This window comes from Lepidothrix coronata, unplaced genomic scaffold, assembly GCF_001604755.1.
Source record: "Lepidothrix coronata isolate B3197 unplaced genomic scaffold, Lepidothrix_coronata-1.0 Scaffold16, whole genome shotgun sequence".
Classification (NCBI taxonomy): domain Eukaryota; kingdom Metazoa; phylum Chordata; class Aves; order Passeriformes; family Pipridae; genus Lepidothrix; species Lepidothrix coronata.
This window is the reverse complement of record NW_016690196.1, coordinates 318,520-343,612: the sequence shown is the minus strand read 5'-3', so window position 1 is coordinate 343,612 and position 25,093 is coordinate 318,520. Positions and strand designations below refer to the sequence as shown.

General features: G+C 37.9%; 1 protein-coding gene across 3 annotated transcripts in view; it reads left to right on the top strand.

The window, feature by feature from the left end:
- Nucleotides 1–25,093, top strand: part of GREM2 (gremlin 2, DAN family BMP antagonist) — a 42,021-nt gene that overhangs the window by 4,381 nt on the left and 12,547 nt on the right. The window contains exon 1 of one of the 3 annotated variants that reach the window (XM_017806720.1): nucleotides 17,933–18,178. The exons of 1 other annotated variant lie outside the window; for it this stretch is intronic. Coding sequence is in view for 1 of the 2 variants with exons in the window: in XM_017806718.1 (XP_017662207.1) it covers nucleotides 24,168–24,169 (2 nt within the window). In the remaining variant the exon portion in view is untranslated. Of the gene's footprint in view, nucleotides 1–17,932; nucleotides 18,179–24,091; nucleotides 24,170–25,093 lie in introns of those variants that run through there. One more of the 3 variants, XM_017806718.1, reaches the window with a different exon arrangement.

Here is a 25,093-nt window from a genome sequence, read left to right as displayed (position 1 = left end):
CAGTGCATTAAGCCTTTTATTATCATTTTAAAGAAGATTTTTGATGCCTGTTTCAGAAAGGGAAGCAGACCATAAAAATCTGTCTCACTCCAGGACATTGAAACAGAGGGCAATCTATCTTTCAATATCTGGTGTGATACAATCAAGGCAACTTCAGTTGTAACCTGTCTTTCTCAAAAAGTCATCTTACAGCACCTACTTTTAATGTTATTTTTTTTCTTCTGGGCTTAACTGTGTACCTATCTATGAGATTCTGAATATTTTTTCTTTGTTGATGTTTATGTAACATTTCTAAGAGTTATAATGATATATTTTAGATTAGTCACAAAAGTAAGGGGAATTTCCTAAGGTCAGTTTTTCATATAGACTGCTCTGCCATATAGAATTACTTATATTGTAAAGGTATGTTGTATATGGAAATATGCATGCTACTGTCTTTACTACAAGCTTTTTTTCAGAGGAAGGAAAATGGTAAATTTACGTCTTATTCTAGATAGTTTTAAAGTCATCATTGTTTAGGAAGAGAGTATTTTAAGAAACCATACTTTGTAATGAAACGTAAGGAAATTAAAACTGTGATACCTTCAAATAGAGAAAGACTCATAAAGATTTTGTTTCTGTCTATTTTGTGTTAAGGAAGTGGGGGAAGTAAAGTACACTGGGAAAGAAAAATATATTATTTACCCTCCAAATTTCATTTTGGAATCAGTTTTTATTGAGTGTGATGGGCAGTGCACAAATACAACATCAGACTGTGGATTTAACAGCAATAAATCTTAAAAATTTGCTGAATTTTTAACATCTCTTAAAACTTGGAAACAACATTTTTACAGCTCATGCAGAACGCTTTGTTGACCTTGTCCTGTACAAACACTTACTAGAGTTGGAAAACTGTGTTGAGCTGATCTAGATGCGAACTAGTTGCCCTTCTCCATTTATGTGCAGTTTTGTTGTGGATTCCAACCATGTCTAGTCTATCATATTACCCTGCTTAAGTGCTATTATGATAATGCTAAATAGCTTGATATTTTGCAGTAGTGCTAACAAAAAAATAAACAGCATTGTAAAAATTCTGCATGACCGTTTCTGGCATGAAATGGCGGGGCTTTTTCCTGGTGCAAATCTCAGACCTAATCTCATTTTCAGTGAAGCCAAAACACTAGTTTGGCTTAGAGTTAAGCAGGATCCTGCCCATAAATCTGGCCAGTCTCCATACAGATAACATCTGGAAAGTTGTCATTTAAAAATATGTGGGAGAGCTTGGGATAGGGGTGTAAATAGTGGGTCAGAGCTTCTATCCAAAAAGGAAAACATCCCAGCTCTCAGATGTCAGACATCCTCGCTCTAGGCATGTTTTTTGTTATGATCCATCTATCGTTGTCAGTTCCTGTTCCGTCAACATAACTTGGAGCTTAATGTCCTTTGAGAGGAATAAGAGGAGGCTGACAGGCAAAGAAGAGAGGGAATAATGTTGCACGACTTAATGGATGCATCCAATAAAGTCTCCTAATAAAGCGAGAGATGGCTATCACTTGTATTTCGACTTAATTTGTTCTCTGGCTGACACCTTTCGGATTACTACACACAATGGATTTGTACTAAGCATGTTTGTTGACTTTGGTCTATATTCTTCATTAATGAAGTCTATGGAAACTTTGTCTGATCTTTCAGTGAGAACAGCTTTTGCCGAGATAGTCTTAAGAGTGCCTACTTGCAAACTGAAACAAATTGTAAGCAACTTGGATTCCATGTAGCTAGGAAAGATTGTTGATCTGCCACTTTAATACTTCCATTCCTTACTGAAGCTGAGCCTTCAGGAAAGTCATAGCTCAGAACTTGTGACTTCTTAGGAGTAGCTGAAGATTCAAATGTCACAGAAACTGATTATTAGGAAAATTAATTATTTTGTTCAAGAATCACAGAAGATATATGAAAATATCACCCTTGTGTGCTATTTTTGTTATATGCAATGATCCTTTTCTTTTTCTATAGAAACCCTAAAGCAAACAAGACAAATGAACACAATTGGAAATTGTGTTAGTTTATGCCACCTGTCTTGCTCTCAGGTTACCAAAGTCCCTTCAGTTACTTACACGAAGTTATTTTACAACTCAATCTAGATTTTTTTGGTTTTTCTAACTGTAAAACAAATCCCACCTTTATCTACCACAAATTCGTGTCAAATGAAGGAAAGCTTTAAATAAAAATCATACTATATAGATACCATTTTGTTTTCTTTATCCACTTTTTTAAAAAAAGTTATCTGCACTTGATGTTCTTTCTTCTCAAAGGAGCACTGAAAAAACTCCTAGACAAACTACAGTCTACTATTTTTTGAGTTCTACATCCAAAATTCCAGTTGCTTTATCCTTCAACTCAGGTAGACTGCTTCCAACTAGAAAAATATTTTTACGTTGGTATTTCAATAGCTGACTTTAAAAATGTGGTACATGTGAACACTATTTTGAGTACCTATCAGAAATTGCCAGTCTTCTCTTTTTAAAAATAGCCTCGGGTTTTTTTCAGTATAAAAATATAATTTTGTATAAAAATTCTTTCTTTGGAAACAAGTTTATTGTGCCATTCCAAGTTGAACCTAATTCTTTTCTGGACATCCCTAAGGTTTCTTTAAAAGAAGCATATGATATTACAGGAAGAATGTTCCTCTTGTTTGCCAGAGAGCTGTACTATGTTTACTATAATAAGATTAAAGGAAATTTGAAAGTCAATGCTAGCTCAGTGGGAAGCTGATAAACACACGTTGTACTTGCAGGAACATTCTGCCCAGTAGTATTAGGAAATTTATCACTATTTATTTAGCAGTTCGGACTCTATCCGACAAACAGATTTGGTGTTCATTTAAAACTACACCAGACACTGAAAGACTTGACAATATGGATGTGATTTGTGGAATCTGAACTGTTATCCTGGCATAGCCATCTCAGGCGGCTTAGGATTGGGAATCTCGTAGCATGGTCTGTCAAAATAAGGAGTCCATAAGCTTATGGATCCTGTTGCTTTCCAAAGACTGTGGTTTGATTCCTGGCACTTCTGGTTAGGTCAAGTATTACAGCCACAGTCATAAACAGCGATTTTTAGAATTTGAGCAAGCTAGACAAGGGTGTAGCTCCTTGGAAAAGTTATTCTGGAAGAGGTAAAACCAGCAATGTGTCTGGATCCATATCTGGCATTGGCAGGCTTTACTCTTGAGAAGCAATGGCAGTCCAGTCTTGTATTTACTGTTTGTTTATTTGTGCCTTGGCCAATGTTTCAAGTAGAGAATGAATTCTGGAGAAAGAAAAGGCCACAGGGAGGACTTTCCATTCCTAAGTACATGTTAAGAGGTCATTTTTACATGGTCACAAGTGCTGTTTACAAATCAGTAAAATAGAATTAATTAATTTTGGTGTGAAATGTGTGCAAGAATTTTTTTTTTTAAATATTAGGACTAGAGGGGAGTGTATAATTACAGTGCAATACACAAGCTATCTTGTAAATTTTTTCATCACCGCCAAACTGGCAGATCTCTTGAAAAAGTGGGCAGCTACTCACTGTGTGCTTCTGAGCACCACGAAAATCCAGTGGATTATTCCCACCTTGTGTTGGTAATTAGTAGTAACTGCAGGATGAAGTCACTGTTGGTTATAGAAGCTACTACTGTAAGCTGTTCACGCTGTGTAAGGTAATAAATTTATTTGATAAATAGATTATTGGGAAAATTAGTTAATTTCCATGCTCCTTTCAATTATGAAATTTCTTAAATTGCCTAAAAGCAAGGATCACTCTTTTTATGAATTTTTATGTATTTGTATCCTACCCATGAAGTCACCCCAAAATACTCATTTCTTCTCCTGTTTGTGTAAGATGTGAATGTGAACTCCTAACCTGCATGAGATAAACTTGAGTCTGAAGTAATCTATCTCATCCTGTTCAACACACTTGTGCTGTACAGGAATAGTCTTACTTCTCCTGCATTCCTCTCGCACACAAAATGGGCTTTAAAGGTCTATGGAATCACTGGAGATAACCTTTCCCAGCCAGCTGAGTTGTTACTGGGAATTTTTACTCTGGTTTTAGATGATCTGTTCAGGCAATAGAACTGCAAATGCATGGGTGAGAAGTCTACACCAAGGGTTTCCTATCTTGAACGAGACTGCTGTGTATCTGACTCCAGTGGCAGTCCAGGCTTCTGGCCATAGCTGGGGCCAGTTCTTCTGCAGATCCGTCCTCAGCAACTTCACCTGCAGATTGAAGAAATCTCTATCTTCCTTTGTTATTGGGTAAAAGGGAGTATTGCCTATTTTGGCTCTTCTACTTAGCTTCATCCATGTAGACAGACTACAATCAGAGTGCTTGCAGTTTGTCCCGTTATATACAAATTGCCAGTTCATCTCCCCACTCAGACACCAGCTTCATTTACTCATATAAATAACTGGTAGTAGTCAACATGATTGACTTAAGCTGTTACTTTATCTGAATGTGTAAAATCTAGGGAGTTTGAGATGCTAATGTCATGCTTGTTGTTTGATTTTTTCCCCTCTCACTAAAATTTAGATGTATTTGTTAAGAATACTGAAACCTACTGGTCATTGTATTTATTATAGGTTTACATTTATTGTTACTGTTTGTGAAACAACCCAAAATTAGTTGCTTTTTATTGTCACATTAGAATACAAATGGTTAGACATATTAATTAAAGAGAAGATTATTTTCTCAATAAAAATGAACAGTAATTGAAGATTCTTTGGTTATGAAGTGCTCCAAATTAGATTTTTTCCCCAATATATTTATTTGTCCTTTAAAAACATTTGAAAACTGGCTTACTTTACCATGATTAAGACTGATGTCTTAATTTGGGCAACAGATACACTGTTGACTGAACTTCTAGATGCATGATAACATATATGGCAGTTAGTCACACAGCAGTGCTGGTATATTATTTTGGGTGAGAATCATGCTTCAGTTTTGCTTTTAAATAAGTACTGTATTCATACTGATTGTAAACCTTTCCTAAAGCTTCTGTGATGGCCTTTTGATTTCTATACATGATCAGTTTCTTTGAGGTGACATAATCTAATAGGCTCTTAAATGTGTGTCATGGTTTAATCTTATCTGGAAGCTAAGCTTCCCACAGCCCCTTGCTCATTCCTCTCCCTGGTGGGACTGGGGAGAAAATCAGAAGAATAAAAGTGAGAAAACTTGTGGATTGAGATGAAGACAGTTTAACAGGGAAAGCAAAAGCTGCATGTGCAATCAAAGCAAAACAAGGAATTCATTCACCATTTCCCATGGGCAGGCAGGTGTTCAGCCATGCCCAGGAAAGCTGGACTCCGTCCCCGGCAACGGTGACTTGGGGGGACAAATGTCATCACTCCAAACATTTCTCCTACCAGCTTTATATGCTAAGCATGAGACCGTATGGTCTGGAATATCCCTTGTGTCAGTTGGGATCAGCTGTCACGCCTGTGTCCCCTCCCAACTTGTACACCCCCAGCTTTCTCTCTAGTAGGGTAGGACGAGAAGCAGGCAGAAAAGGCCTTGATGCTGTCCAGGTGCTGCTTGGTAATAACTAAAACATCTCTGTGTTTCTTCACAGCTACTGTGAAGAAAATTAACTCTATTCCTGCAAAAAGCAGCACAAAGTGTTAATGGTCCAGAAGGTATCCCTGCTTTGTTATGCTACCTGTAGTTATGCCCGTGTGGTATCATTAGCTAGGCATAGGTCTAAACTTATGCTGAAAGGATCATCTTGCCCTTGGCTCTGCTTCTGGCCACTAGGCTGTGTCTTAATTCTGTTACAGCCTTTCTTTGTGCCCTCTGGCGTGTCTAAAATGGCATACACTCGACACATATGGGAAACTGGTTCAGAAATGGTGCTGTAAATGTTGACTAAGTGTTCAAAACGCTTTATGTCCTCTAGCTGACAAGGCTCATGGGTGCAGACTCCTTGGTGTCTTGAAAATCCTGTTAGAACTGGGTAGCCTTAGTCATCTAGATACACATGCTTAGTTACTAAGTGTGGAAAATCTTTGGAAAATATTGCTATTTAAGAGACAGCCCAAAGACCAGCATTCCCGAATTTTCTGAACAATGACATGAGCTAACGAGGGTGGTGAGACCCTTGAATAAGTTGCTCAGAGAAGCTGTGTATATCCCATCACTGCAAATGTTCAAGGTCAGGTTGGATGGTGTTTTGAGAAACCTGGTGTAATGTAATGTGCCCCTGCCCATGGCAAGGGGATTGGACTGGCATGTCCCTTCCAGCCTTCCAACCTCAGCCATTCAGTGATTGTATAATGCTGTTATTGTTTGAACAGAACCTTACGGGTCACTTTATGAGTTGTAAAAACTGTTATTGTCATTGAACACTTTTTAAAAAACATTTTAAAAAGCTAAGGTGCTTCTCACGTAAGCAAGTATGAATAATATCTAAAAGAGGTAGCTATGGCCTTACGGGTAGATGCAAAAAAAAAAAATTAGTTGTTTTGCTTTTCCATAAAGCCTATAAGGATGTGAATTCTAATGTGGATTTGCACACACTAGATTAAATTAACTCCTGCACAGAGAAATAGAACAGTGTATTACTTGAAGACAATGCAAATCTACTGTTACACTTAAAACCCCCAGCAGTGTTAACCATGCCTTCTGTATAGTGGGAATTTCAGCCAAGTGTGCATTGCTCTTCTATCTTCATTATTTAAGATTTCTAACCCGGAACATCCAAAGCTTTTGTTTATGGTTTACACAAGGCCATCCATACCTGTAAAATACGATTTTACTGTAGTAAAAGAATGAGACAACAACTGCTAATTGCCCTTGCACTTTTCTCTTTTGAAGCACCATATCTAAACCTAAGTACTGTAAAGTAGGGAAGAGAGGATTTTCTTCTGATTAACTGAATTATTCCATACATAGATTGTTCTGGAACATTGCAGTTATACCTTTTACTCTGTATGATTTTGAGGGTAGCTCTGAGTCAACACCATATTTAAATGATAACTTTCAAATAGCTTTTTACCACTCAGTTTTATGATAAAACATAGTTTAATTCTGAAATTATTCCATCAGCTTTTCCTGACTTGCACATATTATAAAGGTCAGAATTAATTTCAAATTTGAGTTAGACTAGCTTAGGTACTTTGAGGTATGGAGTTACCCTATCAAAGATACATCCACTAAAGCGTTGACATTAACACTTCTGAACTTCATTCTTTAAGAGTCACCTTATTTATAGCAAGATAAATGCACTTTCAGCTCCAGTTGCACGGAGCAGCAAAAGCATCCTTCGGATAGCCTAAGTAATCTAAAATTTATCTGGTAAACCTCAAAGGATCTATTTATTCAATGAGTTAGGAAAATTTAAGGCATGTGTACTTAGAGCCTGGATTTCAGAATATACAACTGCTACTTGCACATTTTAGCAGGATTCTTAATTTCTTTTCATTACATAGAATGTTTTAAACACCATAAGCTATGTATTCACAGAGTTTACAGGAAAGATACCATGCCATGCTAGAAATTTGTAAGAGAACTTGAAAAGTACATTCAAGAAAAAAATCCAAACAGATAATGTAACTGAAAAAAAGAAAAATGCAAATAGTGACAGAACTGAAAAGTGAGTTAAGCTTTTCAGTGGACTGAAGTTAAATTCCCGACTGTGGCTTCACAGTGTGTGTGTGTTCAACAATGTTTGGGGCGTTTTTAACCAGCTTGAGGATTTTCTTTTATTCATTGCAAACTATTCTGCTCACTCATTCACTGTTTTTTAAAGTATTTTTTCGTGGAAATTCAACACAATTCCTAAGAAATACTTACTAGATGCATCTTTACTGTAAGATATCTGGCTGTAAGGCAACAATCTCTTAAGATAGCCTCTTTTTCTTAACTTGCTGTTGTTAAGGCTTTTCATTAAGAAGTCAAGTGGGATTTATTCCTTCGTAGACTTCCTTGGTTAGCATATGTGAGTGAACTCATGTCTAACCACTAGTTGATTTTATGTTGTGTAACCTTTACAAGTATTCATTGCAAGTTAACTCTTGACAGATAAAATTACTTATTCACTTTTGACTTACCTTTGAAGGATGATTTACTTTGTCACTATTGAGTCATCTCCATGCTATGTTGAGGCAGCAGTCTCTCTCCAGATCATCTTGTGGCATAAAACTATTGCTCTGATGCAGAGTTGTAGTTAAAAGGCCTGCAGAAGGAATGTGCAGGAGAAAAGGGAGAAAGACAAATGTTGGCATGGTTTCGAATCTCTGCTGAAAACAGCAATCACCAGTGTCTGCAAAGAGAAGGGTTGTACATTCGTAGATTTTGCTTGCTTCTGTTCATTGGGCTGCTCTTCAGGACACAGTAGGGGTGTGGGGAGAGGAATGCAATATATTTAAACATTTTTTTCTTTCACTTTTTTTGCTCATAGGATTGCATTATTTTGCCACACACACACACAAAAAAAAAAAAAAGTCAGGAATCAAGAACCACAGCGACATTGCCCCTCTGTCTCGGTCACCTTCTCATATCAGATTAACCTTTACTTAAAATATGCTTGTTAGCCCAACCTTGCATATATATATGAATTGCAATAAAACCTTGATTCATGCATAAATTAATGAAAGGAGCATTTTGCCTTTATTCTGGAAATTTCAGCACAATCTCTGAGTACCTTAAGAAGAATCTAAATGTATCTGGCCCCTCTGGCACTGCTTAGATATGTGGAGGGTAAAAGTAGCCTTTGCCTTCTTTCCTTCCACCTATTTTCACTATGCAGAAGACTGGCCTGTTATGAAGGTCAAAGGAATTCTACAAATAACAATGCCTAGAGTGCTAGTTTGTGAACATGGAGCCCTAAACTTTTTGTTTCTTGTTGAGCAAGCAGCGTTAAACCTTTTTCTTACAATGCTTAGACTTTCCTCTGCTCAACATTACTAAGGCTAAAAATTTTGCATGGTCCTTACTCAGTATGTGGAGCTGTGAAGATAAATTAGCCTGACAGTCTGGATTTAATAAGGCTTGCAGAGAAGCAGGTGACTAATAGCTAAGGTAAACTGCTTTGTGGTCACCTGCCTAGGTGGCTTCCAATCAAAATGACATACTCTGTAGACTAAGCTGCAAAGTGTAATGGAAGTGCAAGTCCTGGTTTTCCAAAGCACCTGTTTTTGAATGTAAAACTGAGCAACCTAGATAATTCAGTAGGGGCAGCACTTTCAGGAGTCATAAGGACTATTGAAGAACATAAAAATTAGATGTCTGGTATCAGGAATTCCATAGGTGAGGCAGACAGCTGCACTCTTCGTGCTGCCAATAGGGAGGGTTTTGGGGATTAGGCTTAAAGTGTACATAAGTCAGTGTGCCAGTGTGGGAAATTATTGAATTTCAGATAATTTTGAAGAAATGAGTGCTTCCAAACCCTGCATCTTATGAGCGGAGGCTTGTGCAGAAGAGTTTGGAAAAAAAAGGGGGAAGGCTCCAGGATGCTGCTTAATGCTCCCGCTTTTGGATGTATCTACTGAGATTTTCACTCTCTAAGGAGAAAGGTCCAGCTGCAGGCTGGAGAGGATCACTATGAGGGTTGAATGCATAGGTTAAATTACACTCTGGAACTAAAGCTGATAAGGTCCTCGGAGCTATAAGAAGATGTAATTAGATCCAAAGTACAGCTAGACACATTTTACCCCCTTCCCTCTACTGTCAAGCCCTTATATAGGGAATAGCCCCTGGTGCCAGAATGCCACAGTTCAGAGCTGGTGAGCCTTTCAGGGGCTGTTGGGATTTCACAGATGCTTTTGAGGATCACTGAATATGATTTTACTTCAAGGTGAGGAAGTCCTTTATAACAACCAATTTTACAAGTCCAAAGTTCATTTGGTAGTTGTGCACACAAAGGAATACAGATACTGAATTCTTCACTGATACTGTATTAGCCTTGCATGAGGAGAGATTAGGATCAGCCCTTCTTTGCTGAAATGATTTGCCTGGTACTGCCAACTGGCAGTAACTAGGTCCTTCCAGCCAGGAAACTACCAAACAAGACATTTGTGTTATGAAGCCAGCAAGTAATGCACACATTGTGGGAAAATTACCATTAGCTTCAGAAAAACTGTTATGTGTCACCATTACTCAAACTTATGACTTCAGATGATTTGGTATCTCTGGTATCTTCAGATGGTCTGGTATCACTGAAGTAAACCCTAATCAGATCTTAATTTGATTCAAGTCAGGAGTGTAAATCAATGGAGTATGGGGTAATTCCAGTTACATTTACGTATTTGTTGCTTTGGAATTGCATGGCAGTCGTGCCATAAAGAACTCCTCATTTCTTTACATTTTTTCCCCTCAAAAAGTTGTATTACGGCTCTTTCTCCATCTTCACTTACTTCAACATTTTACCCAAAAGGGTATTCCATTAAATTCTTACTGGATCCCAATATCTAAGGTCGTGGAAAAGAGAACATTAAAAGATAATTACCTGCGGTGTGTTGATACTAAATTACTGTAGGCTCAGACTTCTTAGAAAGGCACATAATGGGACACTGAACCATTCTCAGATGTCCCATGTGAGCTTGTGGGGCAGCTCTGCTAGAAAAGTTAGAAAGCAGAAAGGCTTGGGTTACCAAAGAATTTTGCTGGACTGGATATCTTTAAAAAGAGGGAACTTGTTCAGCCTTACAGGCTTTTGGGGGATACCTTTTTAGCTATGTTTTATGGAACCTGTTCAGATACTGGTGATCTTGTAAAGCCAAGGGTTGCTGTAGACTAGGTTAGAACTAACTAGGCTAGATTTATTTGGTGTGTCACATTAGGCAGAAAGCGTTCATTTGTGGAGTTTTCTCTTCCCTTGTCTTTTTTTTTCCTCTTTATAGCCAGATGAATTTAAATTAATTAAAAGTTTAATACAATTTCAGATATAAAAAATAACTACAGAAGTAGCACGATACTAAGTACAAATGAAAAATAATTTGTATTGGAATTACGAGATATTCCAAGTACATAGATGTTGTTAATTGATTATTTTAAATTACTTTCTGGTAAACATTTCTTTGGTGTGATTTGTTTCTTTTTTTTTTCATCTGTCATCTGTCACAATAATTTATCTGTAAGCATTTGCTGTTTCCTTTGAATTTATCAAGTATTTTTAATAGCATTACTTTTTTTGTCCACTTGAACTGTGTCAAATATCAGTGAGTCAACCTGAAGACAGATCCTTGCCTGATTTAAATGACTGTATATTTTAAACCTCAAGGATTTTTGTATTGATAGTCCCACAGAGCAAAATTATTATACCTACTGATTTAAAATATTATTTTTCTATTCACTTTCATGAAGTCAGTATTTGTCAGATTAAGCCTCTGAAATACTTTTAAATACATATTTGCAGAGAATCTGCCCACCTGCCATTTTTTTCCTTAGCTTAGAGAACACAGTAAACAGGTGTGTGGAACTTTTTTTAGTAGAAAGCATTGCAGTACTGACTAGTGCATAAAGCCTTGCAGATTCTTTTCATCCTCTGCCGTACTGATCTGTTTAAGGATTCTGTCTTGTATTAAACTTCCCTTTTGGTTCAGTTCTACGATAATTCCTTGGCAATGAGCAGTGTACTTTTTCTTAGAGTATGGACATGTGTATACCCACTTGGTCATTGCTTTACATTGGTTTACAAGAGAGTATAAATGCAACACTGGTTTAAGAAACATACCGCAGCAACTAACTTCTCTCAGAAATATCAGTAAAATGGTTGCTAAATAACAGTAAATAAAAAAGAACAGTACATAATATCAAATAAATAAATAATATCAGCATTGTAGGTTGCTCTTAGGTGAATGACTCTTTCCTGGCTTTTAGTAAGCCACACACTGCAATGTTACCCCACCTCTTTAAAGTAATCAGAAATATTAGACTATGTCCAGGTAAGAGAGCAGTTCCTCATAGGGAAAATGTTGAGGAGATGCCTTTATTCTCTAGGCTAATTTTAGAGTATAAACTACAATAAGTAAATCAAATTTCAAAACTGGTTTTTTCTATTTTGGTAGGATAAAGAAGGCAGGTGGGAAACTTGAATTCTATTCCAATGTGTGTTCAGTTTCTGTTGGAGGGCAATCTCATTAATTTATTTGTTGTGCTCTGTGGGAAAGGGAGCGTTGGACAGCGGGTACAGCTTCACAGGGTATTGCTGTGCTTGTGGGACAAATACCATAGCTTTATGATAACAGCTGTTGACAAAGTATTCCACACCTGTTAATTACAGGTATTACAAATAGAGAGGAATTTGGGCGTTTGCTGCCATGAGGACATTACAGATGTTTTGTTCTGTGCAAACCTCTCCAGTTGGCCTCAGATCTTCAAGGACCTAGTTGTTTGTGGGTCTGTTCTGTCATTCTGATACGTCTGGGTGAGAAGCCACTCACGTGCCCCATTCAGTTTCAGAATGTGGAATTTGGCTGCTCCATCAGCTGGTGTCACAGCAGCGGTGCTGCTGCCAACCTTCTAGTTCAATACGTCTGTCAGTCTGTTTCCGAAGGGACTGTGAGGAAGAAATGTGATATGGCACAATATTTTCATCTTATCATCTACCCATCTTGTCTAATTAAGCAGTTTTGACTCCTCTACCTTGAAGTCAGTCCTCAAAGATGGTTTAAAACCGCCCCAAATTAGCCTTATATGGAAAATGGCCTCTGTGTGTTTTATGGGTATTTCAATATGTTTTAGGAAATCTAACATTTTCTAATGATTTATAAATTACGTTCATCTTCTTCAAAAAATACGCAAGGGAATGTTTCCTCTAACTAACTGAAATTTTGTAAAAGCCAAGACATTCTGCAAAATCTTGACTTCTTTTGCCAACAGTGGAATGTTACACAAAAGTTATGTATTCTGCCTACAGCGAAAGAGATTTTTGCAAACTGAGCAAACTGAGTCTTTAATTCTGAAACCGTCTGATAGTATCCGTGTTGTAAACCTGGTAGGTTCGCATTTAACATACTGCAGTGTGTTAAACATAAGGTTGGCTTTGAGTAGTGGTTTAGTGACCCCATAGTAAAAAGAACGGTGATTTATTTCTGTGATAGCTAGAACAAAACCTAAAAGCCCAGGAAGCTGAAAGAGAGATGATAGAAAACTAGGCAAAAAAGAAATCCTATTAAAAAGATGGTTCTTTGGAGGATAATAGTTGTGCTATATAATATATGTATGTCTGTTTACTTATAAGGGAATTAAAGGGACTTTGAGAAGGCATCTGGTTCTCCTCCTGCTTATTAGGATCATTTCATCTAAGGTAATCCATGGTAGAAGTGATTTTTCTTTTCCTTTTCCGTCACTTTCTCCTCAATAATTCTGATGATGAGTTTACAAACTTAGGCAAATCAATACTACTGCCTTACTATCTGTATCATGGTGCTTGCTAATAGGAATATTGTCTGAAATCTTATTTACTAACATTGTTGCATTTGAATCCACGAAAAGTAAAAACATATTGTTTCACTCTTTGCTGTGGCCTATTATGCATTTTACAGCTATTAATGTTACTCCTCTGGACTTTGCTTTATTGAAGATCCCTGATTGCTCCAGTATTGCCACATTGAGTTATAGTTTCTGTGTATATAAATGTTCTTGTTTTTCTTCTTTGCCTCCCCTTGAGAGGGGCTTCATGGCTTTCCTGCAGTGTGGGTACCCAGAACTAGTACATAAGCTACTCCTTTCCATTCTATATTTGTGCACCCATGTTTTCAGGGCCAAAAATAGACTTGATTTGGTCTTAATGTCCTCAGCATACCACAAGTGAAGTGTGGTGGCCGTAGAACTGATGGGGGGTTTTTTGAGATTTAACTATAAGTTGGATTAACTTCTGCTTTTGGATATGTTTTTTTTTTTTTAATTTTCAGGTGTAGAGGAGTCTCTTGTCCTACTGTGGGACATGTTGGGACGTGTTACTGTGATGACCATTGTGAGACATCAATGCACAAGAAACTATATAAAATTGGGGGAGGGGGACAGTGTATGGAAGCTGATTTAACAAAAAGCTGTCAGTGAAGTACAGAGCCTGCAGCTTCCTTTAGGAAGAATAAACATCAGTAGAGGAAATAAGAGCTATACATTTAAGATGTCAGGCTCCTTTCCCAGTTTAAATGCCATCTGATCCAAACTACAAACTTATCTGACTGCCATCCAATTTCCATCTCTTAATTTTAATTACAGTTGGGTAATGTGTTTTCCTTAGTGCTTTTGACTTGCTGGTGTGTAGGGTATATTATCACACTTTTCTTCTTAGGTCTGGTAACTTCAGACTTTCAGACCTGAATACAGGAAGCCAATTAAGTGTTTGCTTAACTTCTACAGTGTTAGTTTAAAGATGCTCTCTTTCAGTCAGAGTCCTAATTACTAAAATGATGTGAGCCCATACCTGTATGAGAGCTTAGTCCTGTCTGTTGACTATTAATTATATTACATTTATTCTTGCATACATGCAGTTGTAGTTAAGTGGAAGACCTTAGCCCATGTGGTTCTCAAAATCATCCAGACTTTTGGAGAATGAAGGTGCCTTTTTCCAGTAACAAGGGAGAAATTTAATGCACAGGTTCTGTGCATAGGGCCTGTTCCCTTTTCATGGCTAGTCACTGTGGTGTTTGTACTCTTTGACTGAGTGGCAGAGATACAGGCTGGTGCTCCTTGGCATTGAAGCCTTCATCTGAAAAACAATCTGACCAAGTGAACAGGTGCTGTTCACCTGGTCAGATGAGGTTTCAGCCTTCTGCTGAATGAATGCTCCTGAAAACTTATGTTTTTCTCGTTCATGTTTTAGCAGCATCACTCCATTTCTTACCACATCATGTGAATGTACAACTTATGCTTTTACCTAAGGAGGGCAAAAATCCATGTGAGTCCAATAGCCAGAACAGGTGACCAACTTTTGTTATGGTTCTGATGCTCCATTTTGAAAGGGAGGTTAGACAAATATTTGCATTCAAAATGCATTATAACTTCTTAACTTCTGGCAGATCTTTTTTTTCAAGCTATGAATCAGCAGATTGGTTCTGTCTCATGAGTGTTGTTTCATGTCTGTTACCTGGAAAGAGATTGGAAAAGTATTTCCTATGACTTCTTTTGCCAAACAAGGTTACTTGTTTATTTGTTTGTCCTGAAATTCAGTTTTGCTTAATTTTGAATTGCACTAAATGCAGGGGTACATAGCATCTTCACACAAAGAGCGAGCCACCTTGCCACAATCTTCAGGGCTAGATCCTGAATCAGTTGTGGAGAATCCAGCAAGGGTAGGTGTTAGGACAAGGAGGATGTGAGAGGTCATATGGCTAATGGAGAAAGAGCGAAGCAGAAAGCATCAGCATTTTATGCATCATGTAGATAATTTCTATGCAGTGTACCCAGTAGTTGTGTTTAATCACTTAAAACCTTCTTGGCAGAAGAAACCTTTACGCTTAAAAGGCAGGATACTCAAAAGTCAGGCAGTAGGATGGAGAAATTAAAGAACATTTTCATGCTCCTTTTTCCATGTTTAATATTTAGTTTAGCACCACAGTTGTAGAGCATATTTTCAAGATAAGATAAAAGATCCTCTTTTTAAGTACCCTATATTCATTGAGGACTTGAGACAAACAGTGCATACCTCCTTTGGAAATCTAGTCATAAGTAAGAACTGTAATGTTTCAGACACGTGCCAAAATCAAGTCCTTGAGTCTTTAGAGCAGAATCAGGTTCTGATGGAGAGCTGGTTGCCTCGGCACATGTGCCGGTTGAAATACACCACATTTCTCATCTGGTTTCCAGCAGCCACTGTGGAGGAATATGCATCTACGATAGGGTTTGTCTCTGATGTGTCAGCCTAAACAAACATCTTTTAGATGCTCTTGGGCATCTGAAATGGTACTACTTATCACGTTCTATATTATTATTATTATTATTATTATTATTGTTGTTGTTGTTGTTGTTGTTGTTATTCTTTCTTCTCACTGCTTTGGTACGGACTGTACTACTAACATCAAACCACTTAGATATAAGGACCATGCATTTCTTGTAGGAAGCCAAAGCATGCAGTTCTGTCTGTCAACGCCACCTTTATCAGCCACACCCTCTCAGTTACATTAGCCTCCTCCACCCTGAAACAGTAAATTGGGTGACAGCGTTCCCAGGCCCCAGTCTGGAAGGAGTATCAGGGTGTGACATGGCCACTGTTTGGAGGGTACCTGCCCATAGGTTGGCACTGGCAAGACAGAGCAGCCCAGCACTGGCACGAGGGGGGCCCAGCGGCATCACTGATCCTGCAGGGAAAACAAAAAAACTCCTTTTTGACTGGATCTGCAAACATGTCTTGCTGACTATGTGGCTGCACATATACCTGTGTCCTTTCTGGGGGGAAGCTGATTCCAGGAGGAGAGGGACTGTGGCTCATAGTCTAGAGGACCCAAACTGTGCCCTGGACTGAGTGACAGCGTGAGATGATTTCAGCTTTATCTCAGAGGGGCATGGATTGCAGCCAGAAATATATCCAGCTGACATTAATTGCTGTTTTGATTATTTCCCAAGATCAGATTCAGGGTTTTCTTTGTGCCATTACTTTACCTGAAGTGGAATTGTACTATTCTATGAGGACTATATATAACAGGAATATAAATTTGAACTCACATCCTGAAGTATTCTAATCAGAACATAAAATTGAGGGAAAGAGGAATAGGTTTTAATTCTTTTGGTCTGTGAGTATTTTCATTAGGACTCAAAAACCTATATAACCTATAATGACCTTCTAAATGTGTCAGGGAGGATGATAAAATTCAGGGAGTTTAAATTAGGACCTCACCCTCTGTACCACAAAGCCTAATCACATCAAAATATGGTGGATATGGTATTGTAGTTCCCTTCAGACCCAGGATTTTTGTGTTTATTCCCTACCTAATAACCCAGCTTCAGCTGTAAAGTATGGATAGCGCCTCTCTGTGCTTTCTGCATTCCCACTAACTTTTTTAGAGGGTTGTGGTTTTTTGTTGGGTTTGGTTTTTTGGTGGTGTTTTGGTTTGTTTTTTTTTTTTTTTCTGTGAGTCAAATTATCTCCAGTTCCTGTGGGTACTGAAACCATTTTTTTTTTTTTTTTTTTTCTGTGAGTCAAATTATCTCCAGTTCCTGTGGGTACTGAAACCATGAGCTTATGTTCATAAAGACGTTCGTGTTGCAAGGCTGGTTACAAGAAAGATAAGTAGCATACCTTGTTGGCTACATTTTTGGATGACTGGAAGGAGTTCATTATGTCCATCTTCCACTAAGTGATGTTGATGGGTTGTATGTGAAACACACATGATAAAGCAGGGGTGACAGGGAGCTGCTGAGAGGCTCTCAAGCTTTGTCTGTCTTCTGTGTGAGTGGCAGAAGACAGCATCACCACCCACCCTGTTGTACGCCTCAGTACCCTGCAGAAACACTGGTATATGGACTCATAATCAATGTCACAGTCCAAAATAAAACTGGAGGCTTTGTAGGTGTGGGAACAGGTGTTTTATGAATTGCTCACATTGATTCAAGTGATATGTATGTGCCCGTCAGCTATTTCTAGTGTCTCTAAAATCTCATTTCTGGTTTCTCTTAGATACTTTACCATGGATTTGGAAAGCGGCTTTAAACAAATAATATTTTGATTTCGAGGGGATGGAGAACAGTCATAGAGAGGACCTCATTAAAACTATACTATCCTGATGAGGTCTTTATGTCTTTTCCACAGTTATGCTGTAAATCCACTCAGTACCTTGCATTCTTAGGCCTGTTTCTATTAGTTTAAAAGTGCCTCTCTTGCTTCCTTTCCCATTCCAATCTGCAGTGGCATTGCGTATTCTGCTTAAACTATAAACCTATACAGTTTAATAATTTAACTAACACTCTTTTTTTTTTTTTTTCTTTTTAGGTAAGCTTAGGAGTCCTCCCCTTCAACATTATAACAAATATGTAGATGTGGAAGTGTGCACTTGCTTTGATGTAGCTTTTTGAGTCATTCATATTATAAAACAAATTGTTTGATTTTGAGGGTTGGAAAGAAAGAAAAAAGCTCCAAAAATGTCCCCCTGTTTTTAATGAGCACACTTTTGCCAAGTGTCAATTAATATTCTTCAGTCTTTGCCCTAATTAAGAGCTTTTTAGGATCCTCTGAGAAAAAGGGGTTTTGCCAAATTAGCAGATTTTCAGACAGGTGAGCTGTTTTAGCTTTGCCTTTGCTTGGTACATTTTTGATAGTGTTTTCCCTTGTTGCTATTCCCTTTCCTTTTGTTGCTCTGACACCAGCCATATTCTTATGCTGCCCAAATTATTGATCTGATACATATGAAGCTTCTCTATAATTTTATGCTGGAGAAGAATTACAGAAGCTGAAATAATCACTCAAAGCAAAAGCTGTTGTTCTGAAACTAAGTAAGGGAAGAGAGGAAGCACAGTCTTGTTTTCCTAAGCCAAATTCTTTACTGAGCCTCCTTTCAAAATACAAGCATAAAAAATCCCATGAGGATGTGGTTATCATTGACCCAATGAGGACCATCATGCTATATGACTTGTGGCAACTGGGCCCCAAGGGTTCAGAGTTTAAACTTTTTGTTGTCTCTTCACACAATGGGAATTAAAGTTTTCAGAAGTGTTGACCAAAAATTTTTTTTCAAAGTTACTTTTTCACAGAAAGAGATATGGACATTTTTAGACTGGAAATACCTGAAGGTCCTAGTTCAATTTATGCATTTTTAGAGCTTTCCCATTACCAAGACAAAAACATATTTCATATTAACTCTGTGAAATGGCTTCTTGGCTTTTTAGTGTTTAATAATTTTACATTGAAAGTATCTTAAAACCAATTTTTTCTCACTTCTTTAAAGGGAAAATAAGGAAAAAATTAGAGTCAACTACATGGCTATAATCAATTACAATGGGACTCAGCAAGCAGCAGAGATGGCATTTGGTTGCTGAGCCATTACAAGCACTTTACCAAAACCTTCAGCTGATCAATCTCCCTTGCTGCTTCAGTATGATATATATAATTTCTTGAAACAACACTAAGTGGTTAGGATTAGAAAAATGGTGTAAACTGTAATGTATATGTTCTTTGACTACTTTGTAATAAGATAAAAGAAACCAAACCAAATTCTGAATGAACAATCCTTTTGATCACTTGTTCCCCCTCTTCACAATCAGTCTTGCATTTAGTGGTCACATATGGAGATGTTAGCTAGTATCTCACATTGTAGTCATGTCAAAAGGGAAGTTCTTGGCCACTTCACTTGCAAAATTCATTACTCCAATCAAGAACTGACATGAAATGGAGTTTCGGTATATTCTTCTGTGTAGAAGCATGAGGTCACCCAAGATTACCAAAAGTGTCATCTCTCTCCTCTAGATTCAAGAAGGAGCTGCCTAAGCTAGAGCTGGGGAAGAGGCCTTGAACAGATGTGGAAGAGAAATGGAGCTTGTGATTTCACACTGAAACTTATAGCTAGTTGGCTAACTCTTTCCAAGATACTTCCCTGACCTTTTGAGATTAGCTTTCTGAAAGAGCCAAAGAGAAAAATCTTTGGATTTCCTTTTACTTATTGTCTACTTCTGCTGAGCTTGAAATCGTCAGTAATGGAAAAATACTCAAACCTGAGCTGTGGTGACACAGTTTTAGTGGCTTATGGCCAAACACTGTAAAAACCCAAGGTCAGAATAAGCTAATAAAGAGCCTCCAGGTGCAGTTTATCTTCTGCTTGTGTTTGAGTAAAGAGGGTACCCATTTACTATGAGCCAAAAAAATAACCCCTAAGCCAGGAAGTAGAAAAATTGGAATCCTTCCCCTCTGATGCTGCAAAATTATAAATGCAACTGAGGTGACAAAGATAGAAGCAGCCCTGAACTATCTACAGAAGGGGAGTTTTGGCACTTTTCCGTGTATGTGTGAGCAGAAAGGGTTGGTGATTGCCCCTGTGGGCTTCCTTCCTTCTTCTTTTGTCATAGGGGAAGTTCTTCTCTGATGTTGTTAAGAAATGTGTGAACTTATTCCACTCCACAGGGCACCTATATGATGTCTGATTCCTTGTAACTTTTCTTTTTGGGTATTAAAATTGGATCTTCCCACATGACTCAAAAAGCTGAACTTTCAAATCCAGGTCTGTTCATCTGTTCCTCACGCATCACTCCATTTCCCAAGTTCTGTATTTGACTGGCAGCCCAGTTCTGAGACTTCATCCAGCTCCACAGTTTCAACCATTGTCAAAACTGCCAAATGAAGGTCTCACCTTCCAAATAGTGAGGAGTTACTTCTTTAACTCTGTTACTAGCTTTGCCTCTGGTTTACTAGTCCAGCGGCACACTACTGAATCTCCTTTCATTCTATGAAGGGAGTCTGAAGAAAACAGCTTGTGTGTGTTTTTAATTACGTGTTTGTTCAGCCCTCTGAGGATGTCAGGAGCTGTGAACAGCAAATGCCAAGTGATTGCCAGGAAGAAAGCTGCTGACTGCAGTGCATCATAGACAGAACCCTTCTGTGTAACTGCCACTGCCTTGCCATGCACATACCAATGATATCTGATTTTGATTATAGTCTCTCCTCTGATGATAGTGCTGTCTCGGGTTCTCCTGGAGACAAAGTCTTGATCAAGTGAAAACATAAGCAATGGTGTAGTCAAGGACAAAGTCAGTCAGTCTCCCCCAGATTCCTGTCTATTGACTCTTCTTTCTTCCTCATTTTGAGAGAACTGAGAGGCTAATGATCTTCCTTTAAATGAGCATAACTTGCTGTGTTATGTTAGTCTAAACAAAGGAAATCAAATTAATTAGCCGAAAGACTGCAAATGTGCTGTGTAGGAGGACCTGTCATTAAAGTACCTCATTCAGACTCCTGTGGCTTGCTGTGTATTCAGAACCATAGCTCTAGTCTTCCTCTCAGCAGAAGAGAAATAGAATAATAGTAGGCTTCAATTAGAGGCAGAACTATAATTCAGTCATGAGCAAGGAGAAAGGGAGGTGAGTAGGAAGATGGCTGCTCTGCAAAGCCTAAGTCATAAAATATAAAATCCCAATTTACACATGGCAACAGATCTTTTATGATTGAATTACATCCTTTATATTCAATAATGGGCCAAGTCTGTAAACCAGAATACAGACAGAGCAAATATTTACATTCTTTGGTAATGATGGAGGGAGGATCACTGATCTGAACATGAATCAAAGCCACAAGAACATAGATGTGGGACAGCCAGGTGTTACTATCAGTGTGAAGTGGTAGGTATAGAGTAAATTTCCAGTATTTTGATGTGAAATTTCCTGAAACATTTCACTGAAAATTCATCTTTTAGTTACTTTTAGTTAAGTGATACACACTGTCAATAACAATGCATAAATGGTTATTTGCCCATTCATTCTGTGTGCTATAAGTTTTCTAATAAACCCAGAAAGTGATATTAAAATGTATAGGCATTTCATGTTCATAGTGTATATCTAATTAAAATTTTATTTGTATTCCTGACTTTATGACACTCATAAGTTCTGTACTTCTGTGGAGCTGCTATGATTTATTTTGGTTCATTTGATAGCTTTGACAGTCATAAACATTACTGTCAATTTGGAAATATCAATAGGCATGTAGCGAAATAAATGAAAATTCCTTTTTTTAATCTTACAAAACAACTTGAAAACAAGAGTCAAAATAATTCCAAACTGAAGAACTTACATTAAGACATCAACTGATGCATGTACAAGAGTATCCAAGAAGCCATGTAACTCTGAAGGTTTTGAACTCCAATGTCATCTTTGTTTATAGGCTTGCAGAAACACAGAAAAAAATCCATCAGAGCATGCATTTACTGCACTTTTCAGCCCTCACAGGTTTGAATTGCATTTCAGTTGCGTACATGAATTTTTTCATACAAGAGCTTGAGTGAACAGGCTTCCTTTCAGACCAAAGCCCACAGCTGAGTCGAACATTTGAAACAAAAGTAATTAAACAGGGATTCTGATGGGCCATTAGTTAATCCAGAAAAAGTAACTGCAAAAGTGAGCCAAGCAGAAACCTCATTCTTAGGGAAAGAATAAAACATCTTGTAATTCTCCAAGTACGTTTATGAACAAAAATATTACAGGATCAACCCAGGGTTAACACTGTGCATGGAGTGCAGCAGTGATTTGTTACTGCCTGGCTTCCACTGACACATGGTGCAGTGCAAATAAGTTTTTAGCTTTTGGGCCAACTTACACCCGGGGCAAGAGACTGTATTAAAAACTTTGTGTTGACCCACCATTGTTTCAAGGTGTCTTGTATTGCATGTGAACATTAGAGATCACGAACTCTGATTTTCTATGGGTGTGCACAATGTGCCAGTCCATCACAGTAACCCTAAACATCCTCTTTACTACTCACACCTCCTGTGATTCTAAACTGTGATATAATTGACTTGTTTTCCCTTGCCCCCTTCCCTGAAATATTTTTCATGCCTTCCTGTGTACCCTAGGAGTTTCAAACCTGCCTTGCTGTCCAACCTGTTTGAAATTTGGCAGAGGAAAAAAAATTATTGTGAGGAAGTGTCATATGTGTTGCTTGTTAACCAAAGGAAAAAAGGATGAGAGAATTTCCTAGATTTATCCTCACTGAGGAGAAAAAAGTGCTTTGCTGTGAATAATTCTGGTAAGGCACTTCGTTACATTTTTGCGTGGTGTAGACCTGGTTGCAGCTAACAGGCTGAAGGGGTCAATTCTTGTGTTATTTGCTCATTAGCATAGATCTTCTGCACTCTGTCCCCAGAACTGCTGTGAGTTTTAGTCAGGAGGATTGATGCTTTGGCAGGCAAATTTAAGCAGAGGTAAATCTAAATGAAAAATGTTCAAAGGAATAAATATATACAATTTTTAGGACAACTTTATGAAAATACAGCTGGAATGGCTCTTACAAGGGACATATTGGAAAATAGTGGGGATACATAGCTGAAATTTTGTGTGTATGGGAATTTTCCTACTGCCTAATAGAAAGACTAGCCTGCGGGATATTGTGATAAGAGCAATTCTTATTTGAACCATCTGTGGTTTTCAGCTCTATAAATAGGATATTGGCTTACAGAAATTCATAATATGAACACTAGACCATCAATAACATTTTAGATTTTTCAAACAGGAACATGACCGTTTCAGTCATAATGTGTTAACTGAGGACAGCATCTTGATCAGAGTCTGAAAGAATACAACCATCTGAATCTACCAGAAAATCTGGAAAATTTAAATGTTACTTCACTGCTGATTAACCTAGTGTTTATTATATGCAAGATTACAGGCCACCTATTGATTTTTAGAAGTAATGGCATTTTTCTGACCATTATGAGAAGCAAGTGGAAATTCTTTTGAGCACTTTACAAATCTCAGTTTTGTTCTAGAATAGAACTCATACAAATGCCCTCTTTTTGGAGAGGTGTAAGTACAGTAATGAATATATATTGAAGATTAATGGTCTTCTCTCTTATTGTGGGCCATATGAGCTGCGTGTTCGAGAAGCAGTGTGTTGTTTGAAGCTACAAGCCATAAAGCTCCTAACTCCATCTCTGTTCTATCAAAACTCAGGGAAACTATATTGGAAATTTTCATACAAACCAATTTTCATTTACAAAACTATAATTTTTTAAAGAAAAGCTTGCCTAAGGGTAAAAAATCCATATTGCTTAGCAAAAAGAAGAGCACTGGTGCCATGCTGTGCAGTTGAAAGATATTGGAAATGGTTCATTCTCAGTTAATTTCTGACCTCCAGTAATTCACTTCCCCTCTGAGCTCAGTTCTGGTCCTGTCATATGTTGATGAGTCTACAAACATTTGAAGTTGTGTTGCTTAGTCAGGCACTGGTCTTGGATTGAGATTTCTATGTTCTGTTGTAATGCAAACAACAAAAATATAATGGAGACTACTCATTGCAAAATAGTCTTTTGTAGTATTGATTCTCCAGTGAGAAAGCAATGAAATGAGCTATTGTATTTAAATGCTGAACTTTCCTCCTTTGACTGTTGACTGTCCTCCTTTCCAACAGGCAGAGGGATGGTCACAAATGAAGACATTTGCTCAAGCGACCGCTTCCCTTCGGATTTAGTTTTTAGTTTCCCAAGGGCAGAATCTGCTGTTTTCTCCTAAATGAAATGCTGCCAAATGGGAGTGTACCAGCTGACTTCTGCACAGAGGAATAAAGTTAAATGTAGGCTGGTTTTGCTTGCTGGACAAAATGTTCATGTGCAAACGGAACTGACTTGCCTATTTGGGGCTCTCTGTCTCGTGCTTAAAAGCTGAACAACGCTAAGAAGAACAAGTATCTTTTCAACTTAGTTCCCTCTTGCTGAGAGACATTTTTGAGATGCATAGCAGAGTTATAGGTCCTTTCCAAAAAAGCTCTTCTCCTTGTATCCAAGGAGTTTTATTTATTCCTTCCACCCCCTGACTGTAGCATTCTTCAAAACCAGGTTCGGAGAAAGAAAATCAACCTCATGGACAGCTAACAGAAATCTGGTTTTATTTTGTGGGTTTTTCCCTCCTCCCACTCCTCCTTCTTTCCCCAGTGTTGCATACGCTGCCAGTACTGATGACTACCCAGACACTTCTGAGTAGGACATCTCACTCTGCTTGGGACAATTCACATTGCTCACCAGGCAGACATTTGTCTGTGGTTGGCTCTAAAACCACAAGTTCCTGAAGCTGAAATAGCAATGAAATTTAGGACTTTTAATCATAATGATATTAAAAAAAACCCTTTGTCCATTTACCTGCTAGTATTCAGAGTTCTGTGTATTCCTGTTCCCCTAAAAATGGCATTGCTGCATTCTTGAGCTACTGTAGGATAACAGTGCTTTTACATTCCATGCAGCTTTTGTTCCTTCTCTTTATCTTATTTTTCCTGTGTTAAAATGCTGACAGAGTTGTGGAATCAAATCTTTGCTACTGGTAAATACACGGTAATATGAAGTTGACAGTGTCTTGCTTCACTGTATTACCTGGCTAACATTTACACTTAAATTCCCTCAAATCCAAACCAACAAACCTTGTAGCAGTTTTTCCCCCTATTTTCTTCTAGCTGGGAGATTACCTTAGTAATTGCATCTATTATATGCGTGTGTGTGTCTGTTTT